Source organism: Neopsephotus bourkii, unplaced genomic scaffold (assembly GCF_033783945.1).
Source record: "Neopsephotus bourkii isolate Nb327-2 ecotype Australia unplaced genomic scaffold, CSIRO-AGI_Nbou_v1 NB_756, whole genome shotgun sequence".
NCBI lineage: Eukaryota > Metazoa > Chordata > Aves > Psittaciformes > Psittacidae > Neopsephotus > Neopsephotus bourkii.
In genome coordinates, this window is record NW_026901254.1 from 336,345 (window position 1) to 349,934 (window position 13,590).

General features: G+C 39.5%; 1 protein-coding gene across 6 annotated transcripts in view; it reads left to right on the forward strand.

Annotated features, from left to right (window-relative positions):
* The first annotated feature begins 725 nt into the window (after window positions 1-725).
* HMGCLL1 (3-hydroxy-3-methylglutaryl-CoA lyase like 1) overlaps window positions 726-13,590 on the forward strand; it is an 86,397-nt gene continuing 73,532 nt past the window's right edge. For 3 of the 6 annotated variants that reach the window (XM_061354933.1, XM_061354932.1, XM_061354934.1), the window contains exon 1: window positions 726-898. In XM_061354933.1, the coding sequence (XP_061210917.1) occupies window positions 779-898 (120 nt within the window). In that variant the 5' untranslated portion in view covers window positions 726-778. Of the gene's footprint in view, window positions 899-7,945; window positions 8,042-12,996; window positions 13,040-13,590 lie in introns of those variants that run through there. The other 3 variants (XM_061354930.1, XM_061354931.1, XM_061354937.1) reach the window with 3 other exon arrangements.

Consider the following 13,590-nt stretch of genomic DNA (forward strand, 5'->3'; position numbering starts at 1 on the left):
GTCTGGAAAGTTGGCTGACACACTGAATGCTGAAGATGACAAAATACAATCTGCTGCTTCTGAGAGCTGTCAAAAACCTGACAAGCACCCTGTTTGCTACGTTCTAAGTTTCTGCTACCCAAATGAAATACATAAATGCAAACGTGCATAAAGCCTCTTAGCAAAGACCTGCTGCCACTTGAAAGGCCGAGTGAGCAGGGCAGGCTTTATTCCCCATTATTCTCAGTCCCAGGACGCCAAAACAGGGCGAGTGCGTTTGGCCTCGAAGCAGACCTGTCCCTTCTCCTTGCTCCTTTCTTCCCACTCAAACCTTCTGCCAGAAGCACTGAAAGCCCAGGGTGGGCCGCTTTTCCCCGGGGCCCGTTGGGCCTCCTCGGAGGCTTCTCCTCCACCCCTCCCCGCAATAGCAGGCTGCTGTGACGCTGCCCGAACCCGCACTACCAGCGGTCAGTCGCTGCCGGGGCTTCTCTGCCGGGCCGTGAGGAGGCGGGGGTGAGGTGAGGCTAAAGGCCCGCCGCCGCTTCCTGGCAGGCTGACCCCCACCGCTGGGGTCCGCCGCAGCCGCCGGCTTGTGGAGCTGAGGCGGCGGTTGTCGCAGCGCCCGTGCTGGGGGGGGGCGCGGCTGAGGTACCGGTGCGGAGGATTTCCGCGCTCCGCCAATCACCGGCACTGCGCGGAGCCACGCTGCTGCCAGTGGCGGCGGCGGCGGCCGCAGCGGGCCGGAGAGAGACCTTGTGGCTGGCTCTTCGGGCTGCCGGCGAGGGCCCGCTGCCGCGCCATGGGCACCGTGCCGTCAGCGCTGAAGCACTGCCTCAGCTACCAGCACCTCCTCAAGGAGCAGCTGTGGATCGGGGAGCAAGCCCCGCCGCCGCCGCCTGCGGCTCCGCACCCCGGGCAGGTATCGCCGGGCGGGGTGAAGGGGTGGGATGGTGTCGGTCCTGCGAGGCGCGGCCGCCGCCAGGGGGAGGCCGGGGCCTGCAGGGCGCGGAGGGCCGCCGCCACCCCGTTCACGCCCCGTTCACTCCCCGTTCACTCGTCCCTGCTGCCCTCTGCCCGAGCCGGCCCGCCGCCCTCTCCCGGCCCTCACCGCAGGGTGTAAGGGCGTCACGAAGCCGTGGGGTTACAAATCCCCACACGCCAATTTCTGGGCCTTTCCTGGTCAGTTTCAGAATACGGCTGATTTAAAACCATCTGAACTGGACACAGGTGGGCATCTCTGGTGCTGCTGTGGTTCCCTACACCTGTTAGGATCTGCTGTGTTCAAAGTCAGAAATCTGGGGGGTGACACATGTTTTGGTGAGGCCACAGTATCGCCCAGGCTATTCTGTGTTTGTACTTCCTTAACAAGGGTAATGGGCACATTTGCTGTCAGGTGGAGAGTTGCTACAGCTCTAAAAGTGTGGAGGCAGAGCCTTTGGCTCCTCTGGAGCACCTGCACCCTCCTTTTGGCCAGGGATTGTCATGAATGAGTGAAGGTGGTTGCACAGCTTCCCGTCTGTCAGCTGTGAACAGGTGTGAAGAATGACTGGAGATACTGGGGAGTGGGAGAGGAAGTTTGATGAGGAGGCATGTGGGCAGGCCTCCAAATGAAGACCGTAGGCCATGACTGTCCTAATTATGGCTTTGGAAGAAAAGAAATGCATGAAAGGGAAAGCTGCCCTCAAGCTTTCAGGGAGAGGCTGCATAAATCTGGAAGAAGAGATCAATATGATTAGCTCAAACAAGAAGATAATTCTACAATGAAATAATTCTGAGCATGACGTTACTTTTGCTATAACAGCACACTTATTGTTAGGGCATATTGTGTCTGAACTGTCATTCATTTTGAGTCTAATTCCACTAATCAGTCGGTGCGTCAAACATTAAAAAACATGAGCCAAGACTACAACAAAATTGGTTTAAAATTCACATCTTCAGAAGTACACTCCTTGTTCTCTTTTGTTTTTTTCCACCTTTCAGGTATACCAGAAGTACATCTTCCATTTTTCTGCACCATCTGGAAGTGAAATTTAATTATTTAGAGAGCAGTGTAACTTCAGAGGTAGGGAAATCATGAAAACTATAATCTTCTGAGTGCCACAAAAGCTCACAGCATTATAATTTTGCTTTAGATGATCTGAGCTTGATATTTCAAAAACTACATATATGGAATACGCAAAGCAATACTGTTGTAAGCACAGAGCTTTCTTTGTATAGGTTAGCACCATACAACTTCCAGCTATCACAGTTCCTTGAGAATAGTGCCTATTTAGCATTGAATTTTGGGGAAAAAAACCCAAGCATAATTCATTCAGTTATTTCTGTAAAAGTGGAAGAATATTTTCTTACTTTAAAGAGAATCAAAATAGAATGAAAAGACTTTTGTGTACTGGCATGAAGCAAAGCATTAGAACCTCTTTGTCTGCCCTTGCTACATTTTGGTGCATCATTTGCTGTAAGTTTCAAGGGCTTTTTGCAACAGAGAGGGTTTGAAGTCAAAGACAAGCAATAATATCTTCTCAAAAAATAAAAAAAAAGTTTTTATTGCAATGGATGTAACTTTTGTTTCATTTCTGCAGTGCTCTTTCATTTTCACAACCATTTTTCTTCTTCCAAGCATACAGAAAGAGGTCTTCCTCAGTAAACGGCAAACAGGAGAATTTGCTGATTATCTTCCCTGTGCTCATTGATGTGATTGCACAATATGCTGAGCTCATCGACACTAATCAAGTCCAGAGTTGGACACTGTTAATGTTTTAACATTTGCTTCTGCATTACCTTGATGTGATTTTTATTGGAGGGTTTTAATAATTTTCTTTATTTTACATGTATATTTTAAAATTTCCATTTTTCTCACATGGATGCTTAAACAACCCATAAAAGTTTTCCTTATGGTTGAGTGCATTCTGTGCCAATCCTGTTCAAGAAAATACTTGTTCTTTATGTGATCTACAAACCATATTAGCTCAAGTGGTGGTTGTAAAAAGTGGGGGTTGTTTTGTTTATTTTGACCAGTGTATTTGATCAATTACAGGGACACCAGTGTACTAACAAATAAAACAGGGGAAGTGACTTAAGGTGCAAGAAACGTTTCACAGAAAGGTTTCCAACATTTCCCAGTTTTCCAAGAAGAGTTTCCCAGCTTTCATGGCTGATGAAAATAAGGTGTTGATTTTCTTGCTGAAATCTTTTCAGGACTTTTTCAAATATTTTTTTTCTTTTTTTTTTTGTTAACACAAACTAAAATGTTATTAGAATGTTGCTACCAGGACTCTTATAAAACTAAAACAGTTCAATTTGGTTTTGAAAATCCAAAATATATAAAAATTTGATTATATGCTGTGCTGACTAATTTGTAAAGGTCCCAAGATTAACCACTTGGAGCTGTATTGGAGGCAAAATAATAGGTCCTAGAGTGAGCAGTGGAATATCTTTGCTTTCCCTTAATTTCCCTGTTTAATTTAGCCAACAATTCTGTAGTATTTTTACAGCTTTATTTGATTTTAAAACATAGGGTTGCTTGAGGAGCGAAGTATGGAAAAGGAGAGGTGAAAAGCAATGGCTAGGTAGGAAGTAAGCAGAATTTTCTTGTATCTATTAGTAGAATTTGCTATGTATATTTCACTCTTATTTGAACTAGTCTGTAATGCAAAAAAATTACTGAATATGTTAATAGTTAAGGGGACACCACATGCCTGTTGCAGTATCTTCATTTTCTTAATTTTCTTAATTTCTTAATTTAGTTTGCTTCAGAAATACCATCTTTTGTTTCATATGAAAGTTCTGCTTCATTCTCTAACAACACAGCATATACTGTTTTTATAAATACATCTGATTAAAATTAAAGGTTTGCTTAACTTTACTAAATAGGAGGTACAGCTACGTGAGAATTTGTTAAAAGACATGGATTTATATCAGCACTGTAAAATGTGCTAGGATCTACCTAAGAAAGTTGTGGCAGTAGGTGTTCCAGTCCTAGGAAGATATCCACAGTAATCAAGATTGCTACTAATGGTGACTCATAGCACTTGACTGGAATTTTCAATGTGCTTTGTGTTCTGTTTTATAAAATCCTCAGGCTGAAGAACAGGGAGGAAGGCTGGCTGTTGATTGCTGCTGCTGGTTGTCCTCTGGCTTAGCAGGAACCTTCTGGCTGGAAGGAGGAATGGCCTGAGAGAAACTGACATTGGTCTCATCCTACAGACTTAATGTTATGTTTTCATGTAGGTTAAAATGCAATTTTAATGTATTAGAAATAGGCTAAGGACACAGCAGGGAAGAGCTGGATGGCTGAAGAAGTGATGTAAAAGACTGCGATGAAATTCAAAGGTACTTTGAAACTAATAACCCAAACTCGAAACTGTGACATTATCAGAAATGACTGAAGAAGGGAGTAACCTTGGAATACTCACAAATCATGGGAGGACTACAAGCTGCCAATACAGTATAGCTGTTAAAAGAATCAAATCAAGTCCTTGGATAGGTCAGATCAAGTATTTTCAGTTAAGCAGGAAAATGTTGCCATTGCAAAACTCTGTATGTGAGGCTTGTTCAGCTTTGGCTAGCTATGTTCAAGATTGAATTGCAGCTGGGACAAGTTAGGTCTTGCACCACTGGAATGGTCAGGAAAATGGAGATGAAATGTAAAATAACACTGTTTTGTTTGATATCTAGTGTTAAGACCTGGGCAGGCAGGGAGGGAAGAAGAGGAAAGAGCTGCTTAAAATAAAGGAATATGTTGCCCCACACAAACAAATGCTTATAATTTGTCTGTTAAATACAGAGTAGAAATCTAAAAGCTAAGTATCAAGTGGTGACATTCTTTAATAAAGATAAGCAGAATTATGAGGGTGAGTAACCTGTATGATTTATGTTTAGAAAAAGGACTACATGATGTGGTTTCCATAGTAGTGAAAATGATTGGATTTTTAGATTTTATGTAATAAGGAATAGGGACTAGTTATTTAGTTGCTGGAAAACAGAAGACAATTCCAGTTTTTAATTACATTGCATGGCTTACAATACTTTGGAAAAAATATAATTAGTTAAGATCATTGTGCCAACTTTAGTCTGGATATTCATCGTCTGCCACTTTAAATCAGTTCATCCTGCTCTACTCTGTAAGAGTTGTAATGGCTAAACATAGCTAAGTAATAAGCATCTTTCTCTTAGACCCTGGGTTTTAATGTACCACTAGTTAGGTGTGCTAAGATGCATGGCATATTAGGAGTTACATGGTTTGGTGAGGGCTGCCTACATCTACTACAAGGAAAGCAAAATTAAGTAAAAAAATAAAACTCTAGTCTCTTGCTCTCCCAGATGTGGCTGTGACTCTAGGAGGCATAAATCTATCTAATGCTAATGTGTGCTCTGTTACCCTGTAGGATTTCTGTCACAGATTGAGACTGTCATATGGATTCAATACCCAGAATTATAACCACTTGTTTGGTATATTGTCATTGGAAATAATAGTATACATTATTGTCAAGTTTATAACTGAAGAGGAGCATAAATTTTACATGCTAAATAAGTATAATAATGAACAAAAGCTTGGGTCATCTAATTTACACAGATAGCGTTTGTTTCAGTGCCTAGGTTGCAATGATTTGTATGCTACATGCCTAAATATCCAGACCTAAAACACACAGCCTAAGATTCCCACTTCTCCTCACTGCATGGCACTCGTGGATCAAGAGATGCACACAAGTGTCTTGCTTTTGCAGTTTTAATATACTTATTTAGATTTTGCAATATACTGTAATGTTTTAAACATATGCCTGAAGCCTCTCAAATGTATTTTTAAAGTAACTAAAGAATAACAATGCAAGCCACAGTCTTCTCATCTTAACCACTTTTGTATTTGATGGTTGTTTCTTGATTCAAATTACGGCGTAAAAAGTGAAGCATGTAGTATTGTGCTAACTGGGAGAAGTCATGTATGTTTTGAGTATTTAGCTACACCTCAGGGGTACAGCTAACAGATTTGAGGCATACTATATTTTCACCTTCTTTTTATCTCCATGTAATTATACGTCCCAGGAATTAATACATATTTGCAGTCTGTCGTTAAATAAATATTTAGGCTATATTCCTTTTTAAATTTAATTTGTTTAGTATAAGAAGTATTATAAAATTTGCTGTCAGCAATACTGCAAATGTATTAATTTATTGTGACAATTACAGTATGCAAGAAATACATTATAATTTACATTCTTTTTTATCTGTTGAAAATTGCATATAATGTGTATTTTTGATAGAGAAAAAAAGGAGGTACATGTCTGAACTTTATACTGCAGAATTCTTGTTTCTTGACTTTTTAAAAAGATGACATTATTTATAGATATTTAATAAGATCAGTATAGAGAAAGTATATTAATTACATCGGGCAAAGATCTTGTATCCTTTCCCTCCCCCCCCCCCCCCTTTTACCCACCATACTTACCTCATCTGTATTTTCATCATGGGCTTCCAGAGTATTTATATTTTATGTTGGTTTTCCTTTGTTCGTTGAAGACTAAATATCTGATCACTAAGAGACAAATTCCTGATTTCCAGCCCTTCATGCTCCTCTGCATGTATAGGCTTTGTCAGTGCAAAGCTGACTTGATGGATCTTTTTTCAACAAATGCATCACAAGAATGGGGCTTTTTTTGTTTTGTTGCAGATTCTCAAGCAACATTTATTTTCTTGATGTAACACTTACAAAGTTCTAAAAAAAAAATTAAAGTAGAAAGTATTACTGTAACTATAATTGAGAACTAAATTATAAACTAAGTTTGTATCAGTGTGCTGTATCTTTATGACTTTGGAGATGATAAATGACATTTGATACATGCTGACACTGAAGGTCATAAATAAAATACAAAAACACACTCCCACTAAATTTAATCAGATGAGATAGTTCAGTGCTGAGATCCTTCCAAAATTTTCTTTGAAGTCAAGAGGAGTTTCTCCTTTGGAAGAGCAATTCACTAGACTCATGCCAATTTATTCAGCCAGGTATCCTTTATGCTACAAAATAAGAGCTCAAGGACGTTGGTGGATAAAGTGTTGAAGAGAGAAAGTCCAAAAAGGCTAAGTATTTGGTTTGCTAAGGGTGCCAGACAGGATGTTAGAAGTTAGGAGGCTGATAATAAAGTGTAAGTTAGACCTAAATGGAGTCACTGGTTTTTAGTTCTTTTGTATCACTGGATCATAAATAGTGGAAAGATAACAGGAGCTTTTTAGTTGATACAGATTTATGCTATACTGGGATTATAATGTGGGTTTAGAAGTTTATAATACAGCTGGAAATGTTGTAAAGGATTTTACAGATCTCGCTCTGCAAATTCAGGAATTAAAAAAATGCACAGGAAATTTCTACTCGGACCCAACATCTGTTTTTTGGTGAGATCCCGTTTTGACTTGTCCCACCTCCACCTCCTTCAAAGCCTACACATGAGCACAGTGATGCTCATTTCCTCTCTTGCCAGTTCAAGGAAAGAGATTTAATTTCAGACACCCCATGTGTCAAATCATCATTTTAAAATACATACATCTGAGATCATTCTTCGTAATTCGTTTTCTCATTGCCCTGGCTGAGAGTGAAGATAAGTGAACTGCCCAAGATCAACTAGATCCAAATTTAATTCCTACTATAATAAATGGGTTTGTCTCAGGTTTTAATAAGGATTTCATTTACAATTTGTGGATCTTCTAACTCTAGTTTGGGTAAGGAAATCTTACAGTGCCTTATTAAGGCTACTAAGACTTACCAGTTGGTCAGACATAGAAGTTTTCATAAAGCAAAGTACTTACTGCTCCTTATTAATCAAATTTTGTATATTTAGACTGTCTGACAAGGTGGCTAATAGATAGTAGTAACAGTTGTGTCTATAGTGGCTTGAAATACAGGTTTTTACTTTTTCACTTAGACTTGTCTTGAAGGTGGAATGCTGGGTACCTAGAATGAAGTTGCACTTACTTTCTCTCCATTTTAATGACAAAATGTTTTTCAGTGTTTCAGAGGAAAAAGGTAGCTCCAATTCTTGCAGTATCTGGGTTGGAAGATTTGCTTGTTTATGTAAGTATGTGTTTGAATTTCAGTTTTTATGTGAATATCACACAGTGAGAAACTGATGCAGTGTAGGTACAGTCCAGAGATAAAGCTGAAATGAGTTCTTGCCACCTCTGCTCTTTCACAGCATAAATATTCGAGGTGCTTAACCAAGGTGGTGATTCTATGAAATTTTAGGAATTGAAGGTTATTGAGATCCTTTGATGTGTCAAATGTGGAACAAGTTATGCTTAAAGAAACAGTGGGGGACTGCGGAAAAGTAGTTATTTAGTATTTCAGGCTGTGTTGAATTCTGTTGTTTAGCTTCTCATTCATTTAACAAAAGTTAAATATTTTCTTTAGCATTCTTCTTTTCCCCAAAATATATATTTTAAAAGATAAATGAGGTGTGAAAGAGAAATGTGTATTAAAGATGGCGTGTGGTATTGTGAACTTGCTGGGGAATGTGTACCACCTTACAGTGTGTGCCAGTGCATATCACAATGCATGTGTGGACCCTGACATACAGTGTAATGAAATACTATGCACTCAGTAAGGCTCATCAATTAACCTCAGAAAATACTGGAATGTAAAAATACTAATTTTAAGAATGGGAATAAAAAGCTGTCAGGCACAAATTTATCGGAAAAAGTTCTCTCTGGTTATCGAATCCATCCATCTTCTGTCACTTGAAAAACTCATCAGGATATTGAAATGTTGCTCTGTTGGCTGATCTGGAATTTCTGAGATAAGAGCATGTAATATGAGGCCTTTAGCTCCATGATCAAAGTCAGGCTTTCATACTGTGCTAAATACCAGTAAAGCTAATTCAGCATTTTTCTTTTCAGCAAAAGGGAAATATTTTATTACTGCTGTATTAATGTACAGTTGTATAGCCCTTCTGGGGCAGAAATGTCAAAATTTTGCACACACTTTAAGTAGTGCACTGGAGATAAAAGTTTCTTCTATTTTGCAATATGTTGGTAGTGACATAAGTTTTAATGAATACTAAAGAGTTTATGAAATATGAGAGTACAAACCAGATACAGATGTTATTCTTCTGACTATCTAGTCTTTTAATCAATCTTTCATTCCAAAGGAATCACAAAACTGATAAATGCATAATTCACATTTCAGGAAAATACTTTTAGAGAAAGTTACAAGGGTTGCTTTTCAATCTTTAGGTATTAGAGTTGGAAGTAATCAGCTGATGACTTCACAGACTTTTACTGGGTTAGACATAATAATTGATGGTGAAGATTCCAGTCGTAGTTTGGTACAAAATGCTGATGTTGCAAAGGATGAAAAAGATGCTGCCCGGCTATAAGAAGGAAATTATAATTACTGCCAGAATGCCAGCTGATACTAGTCTTAAATAATTCCCTTGGTAAATGGAGATTTATGGTTTGATGTAAATGAATGAGTTACTCCAAGTGTTATATTACATTTTAATTTTTTATTTGGATTAAATACATTTATGGCAGTGATTCTCAATAGCTTTGCAAAGCAAAACTAAACAAAACAAAAGCCACCCCCCCCAAATCAACCCAGATTTATGACATGTAAAAACTGCTAAAAGGTGCATTTGTAACAAAACCTCTGCTGGGTAGACATTTCTTCTTTGCTTGGTTTTCTGTTTGTTTTTTATTTTTTTTTTCACAGATGTTAGGTGTTTTGTGTGAGAATAAAGGTGTTAGTTTATGAGTTTCTTGGAGAAAAAAGTTTAAAGGTTTTGAGTGCATAAGATGTGTGGACTGAAGCGCCAGAGGACATTGGTGAAATGTTAGGTGAAACCCATAGGGAAATAATTCAACAGCAGCATCTGGAAAGGAACTGTATGTGGCTTTAGGGCTTACTTTTAATGCAAGTAGTTAAGATGAGATTAAATATAGGTGTTTGTATGTGAGAAATGGGGGAGCAAGTGAAGTCATGAAGATATATCATGTGGAATACTGGTATTAGGCAAAAGATTTAACAGACTCCACAGATGATCACAGCTGAATTTTTAATAGCCTGGAAACATAATTTGAGTTGGCTTCATATAAACCCAAACAGCTTACATGAAGGAATTACTGGGGAAAGAGAAGGAAGAGGATAGGCAAGTCCCTTTGCCCTGCCATGTCTTAATGTTGCCTGAATGGTAGGAAGAAGGTGAACAGTTAAGCTACTATGCAGCTGGCTGTTGGCTCTACAGAAGGGAATCAACGGGTGATTAAGAATTTTCTTTTGTCTCCCTGCTGTGTTTTGATTCAGCTGCCTGGTGCTATAAGAGATGCCATAACGTACCTAAGATGGTTTATAGGGCTGGCAGATACAAACAAGATTTATGGGAGACCTCTACCCCCTGGCATGATAGCTGGAAGTCAAGTGGGATGCATCTCAGATGCACTAGTGCCTGTAATTTGCCACCTGACTTGCACCCTTACAACTTGGCTGAATTGTTTCATCACTTAACAGTGATGAGGAGCGGCTTGCTTCAGCCAGCTATGCTTCCTTGCTGATGCCATTTAGGATGCTCTGTAATATCCTACTTTACCTTCAGCTGCCAAAAAAGGCACAGGTCCTGTGTCCTGCATGCTGTGTTTAGGACACCTTAGGGCGTTATATGTGAATATATAAATAGATTGTACAGGGATACCTAGCACACCAGTAAACATGTATGTGTGGATACCCAAGTTCAGATGTCTTAAAGTCCAGGTGAATCCTGCCGTTAAGAACATTTCAGGACATTTTGAGCTTAGTGAGTTGTATAGCTGGCCTGCCATTTATTCCCTAAGTATAATTATCTATTATCAGTTTGGAACAATCCTGTGGTCAACATTATGTGTCACAGTAAAATGAAAGTACAGCTAATGGTAATATTATTATGACCTGCTGGAAAGTAGCGAAAGGGGAAAGGGACCTGGGGGTCCTGGTGGATAGGAGGAGGACCATGAGCCAGCAATGTGCCCTTGTGGCCAAGAAGGCAAATGGCATCCTGGGGTGCATTAGAAAGGGTGTGGTTAGTAGGTCAAGAGAGGTTCTTCTCCCCCTCTATTCTGCCTTGGTTAGGCCGCATCTGGAATATTGTGTCCAGTTCTGGGCCCCTCAGTTCAAGAAGGACAGGGAATTGCTTGAAAGAGTCCAGCGCAGAGCCACAAAGATGATTAAGGGAGTGGAACACCTCCCTTATGAGGAGAGGCTGAAGGAGCTGGGTCTCTTCAGCTTGGAGGAGACTGAGGGGTGACCTCATCAGTGTTTACAAATATGTAACGGGTGGGTGTCATGATGATGAAGCTAGGCTTTTTTCAGTGATATCCAGTGATAGGACAAGGGGCAATGGGTGTAAACTGGAGCATAGAAGATTCCACGTTAACATCAGGAAGAACTTCTTTACTGTGAGAGTGACAGAGCACTGGAACAGGTTGCCCAGGGGGGTTGTGGAGTCTCCCACATTGGAGATATTCAAGGCCCACCTGGACAAGTTCCTGTGTGATGTACTCTAGGTTACCCTGCTCTTGCAGGGGGGTTGGACCAGATGATCTCTTGAGGTCCCTTCCAACCCTTGGGATTCTGTGATTATTAGGTATTTTTTACTTACTTTGCACTCAGTTAACACTGGCCCACTGCTGTTGCTACCAGTTTTACAGCAATTCACATTTCTTTCTTATCTGTTGTACAATTTATTATCCAGAATATGGAGACTGAAAAAATCTTTCTAAATATGCAGTTTCTGGAAGTGGAAGCAATAAAAAGCCTAGGAAATCTTATGATTCATTTTGCCACGACAACAATCTTCTCAAGCAGTCTGAAGTGATAGGACCCCATTTTTGTTTTGCCTTTGTAGTTTCTCTAGTACCAATCCATTTTCTTCTGCTTGTTCCACTTCACTTTTTTCAGGTTTGCATGATTAGAGCAAATCACAATCTTAATACGTAACTATTTAATGTAATAAATTAGAAAGTTACCCAGTTCAGCAGAAGCTGTGGCATATAATGATGAATACTTTTTAATAAACTCATAAGCCCCAATATTTTAAAAAAGTTTATTTAAAAAAGAAGGCATTATATCTGGGGTTTTTTTCTAAATTTCATATAAGCAAAATTTTCAATAGCTTTAATTATTATCAGTTAAATGGGCAGAAACTTACTTAAATATGTTCACACTTGACTGATTCAGTTGTGAAAACGGAACATTTTTGCAACATCAAGAATCGTGCAGTGTTCAAGATACCATAATTTCCTTCCTACTGTTGGGGAATTATTATGGTAACACTTTGCAGATGTTATTTTTCTAAAAAGCTTTATAAATTTCAAATTCTCCTGAAGGATGAGTTGCCAACAGTGGCTAAATAAATAACCATTAAACAACTGTCATTTTTATCAGTGTCTTTTGGGAAGAGAGCTATTGAAAACATAGCGGTGAGCCATCAGTACTTGAATTAAAGATTTCCTTGATCTTTTAGGCACTGCCTTTGGGCACAGAAGGTGATTTTGATAACAATAATAATTGAGAATAGTTGTTTTACTTCCAACTTGGGTTCTTGAAGATCTATGCATAACTCACTTTTATTTGCAATGAGGTATTAAAGAGACTTACCTGATAAAGTGGATGGGCTGGTTTGTCAATATATTTATTTCCCCCCCTCCCCTTGATATCCTAAAGCATTAAAAAGGGCAGACTATTTTCACATATTGGTTTTGTAAGGATGATCATGCCTCTGCTTTTTCAATGTGTGTGGAAAAACGCCACTCTTTCTGCCTTCTAGAATTCTGTCTTCAGTCTTGCCTGTAAAACACCATGCACACCGTAATACTATTACCATAAATAATAATAAAGGAAAGTGTGGGAGGTTTTGGCTCCAGTGTCATCAGTATGCTGTTGATCTCAGTTCTCTGTATCCTTTTCTTCCAGCCCAGATGGCACACTGTAATTGTTTTTCCAGGCTTTGACCAAGATAGGGATATGGATGAAAGTGAGTTGGCTGCAAATCAACTTGGTTAATGGAGAAATGCCGCTTCTTAGCATTTAGGGAAATAGAGAAAGGTAATGTATACGCCATGTCATGAAAATACATGTTTAATGTTTGCTAAAGTGAATGGCTGTGTTGGCCTCTTACTAACAACAGAGGCCTCTAGTACCATTTATAGTTAATTGATTCCATTGTATCACAAGTCTTAACTGTGGTTGTCTATTCCTCTACCACCTGACTCTAGTAATGTATTCTGTTCATCATTAGTTTGCAAGTTATCTAAAACTGTCTGTAACTGCAGCACAATTTCCTGCTTTTAGGTTGCATGATCTCTTAGATTTAATTGACATTTTGTCCTGGGTTTAACTATAAGTTTTCTCCTTCCTAGTAGCTGGTTCAGTGTTTTGGCTTTAGTCTGAGAGGAATGCTGATAACACACCAATGTTTTAGTTGTTGCTAAGTAGTGATTACTCTGCCCACATAATCATAAGAGTCATAGAATGGTTAGGGTTGAAAAGGACCTTAAGATCATCTAGTTCCAACTCCCCTGCCATGGACAGGGATGCCTCACACTAGACCATGCTGCCCAAGGCTCTGTCCAACCCGGCCTTGAACACTGCTAGGG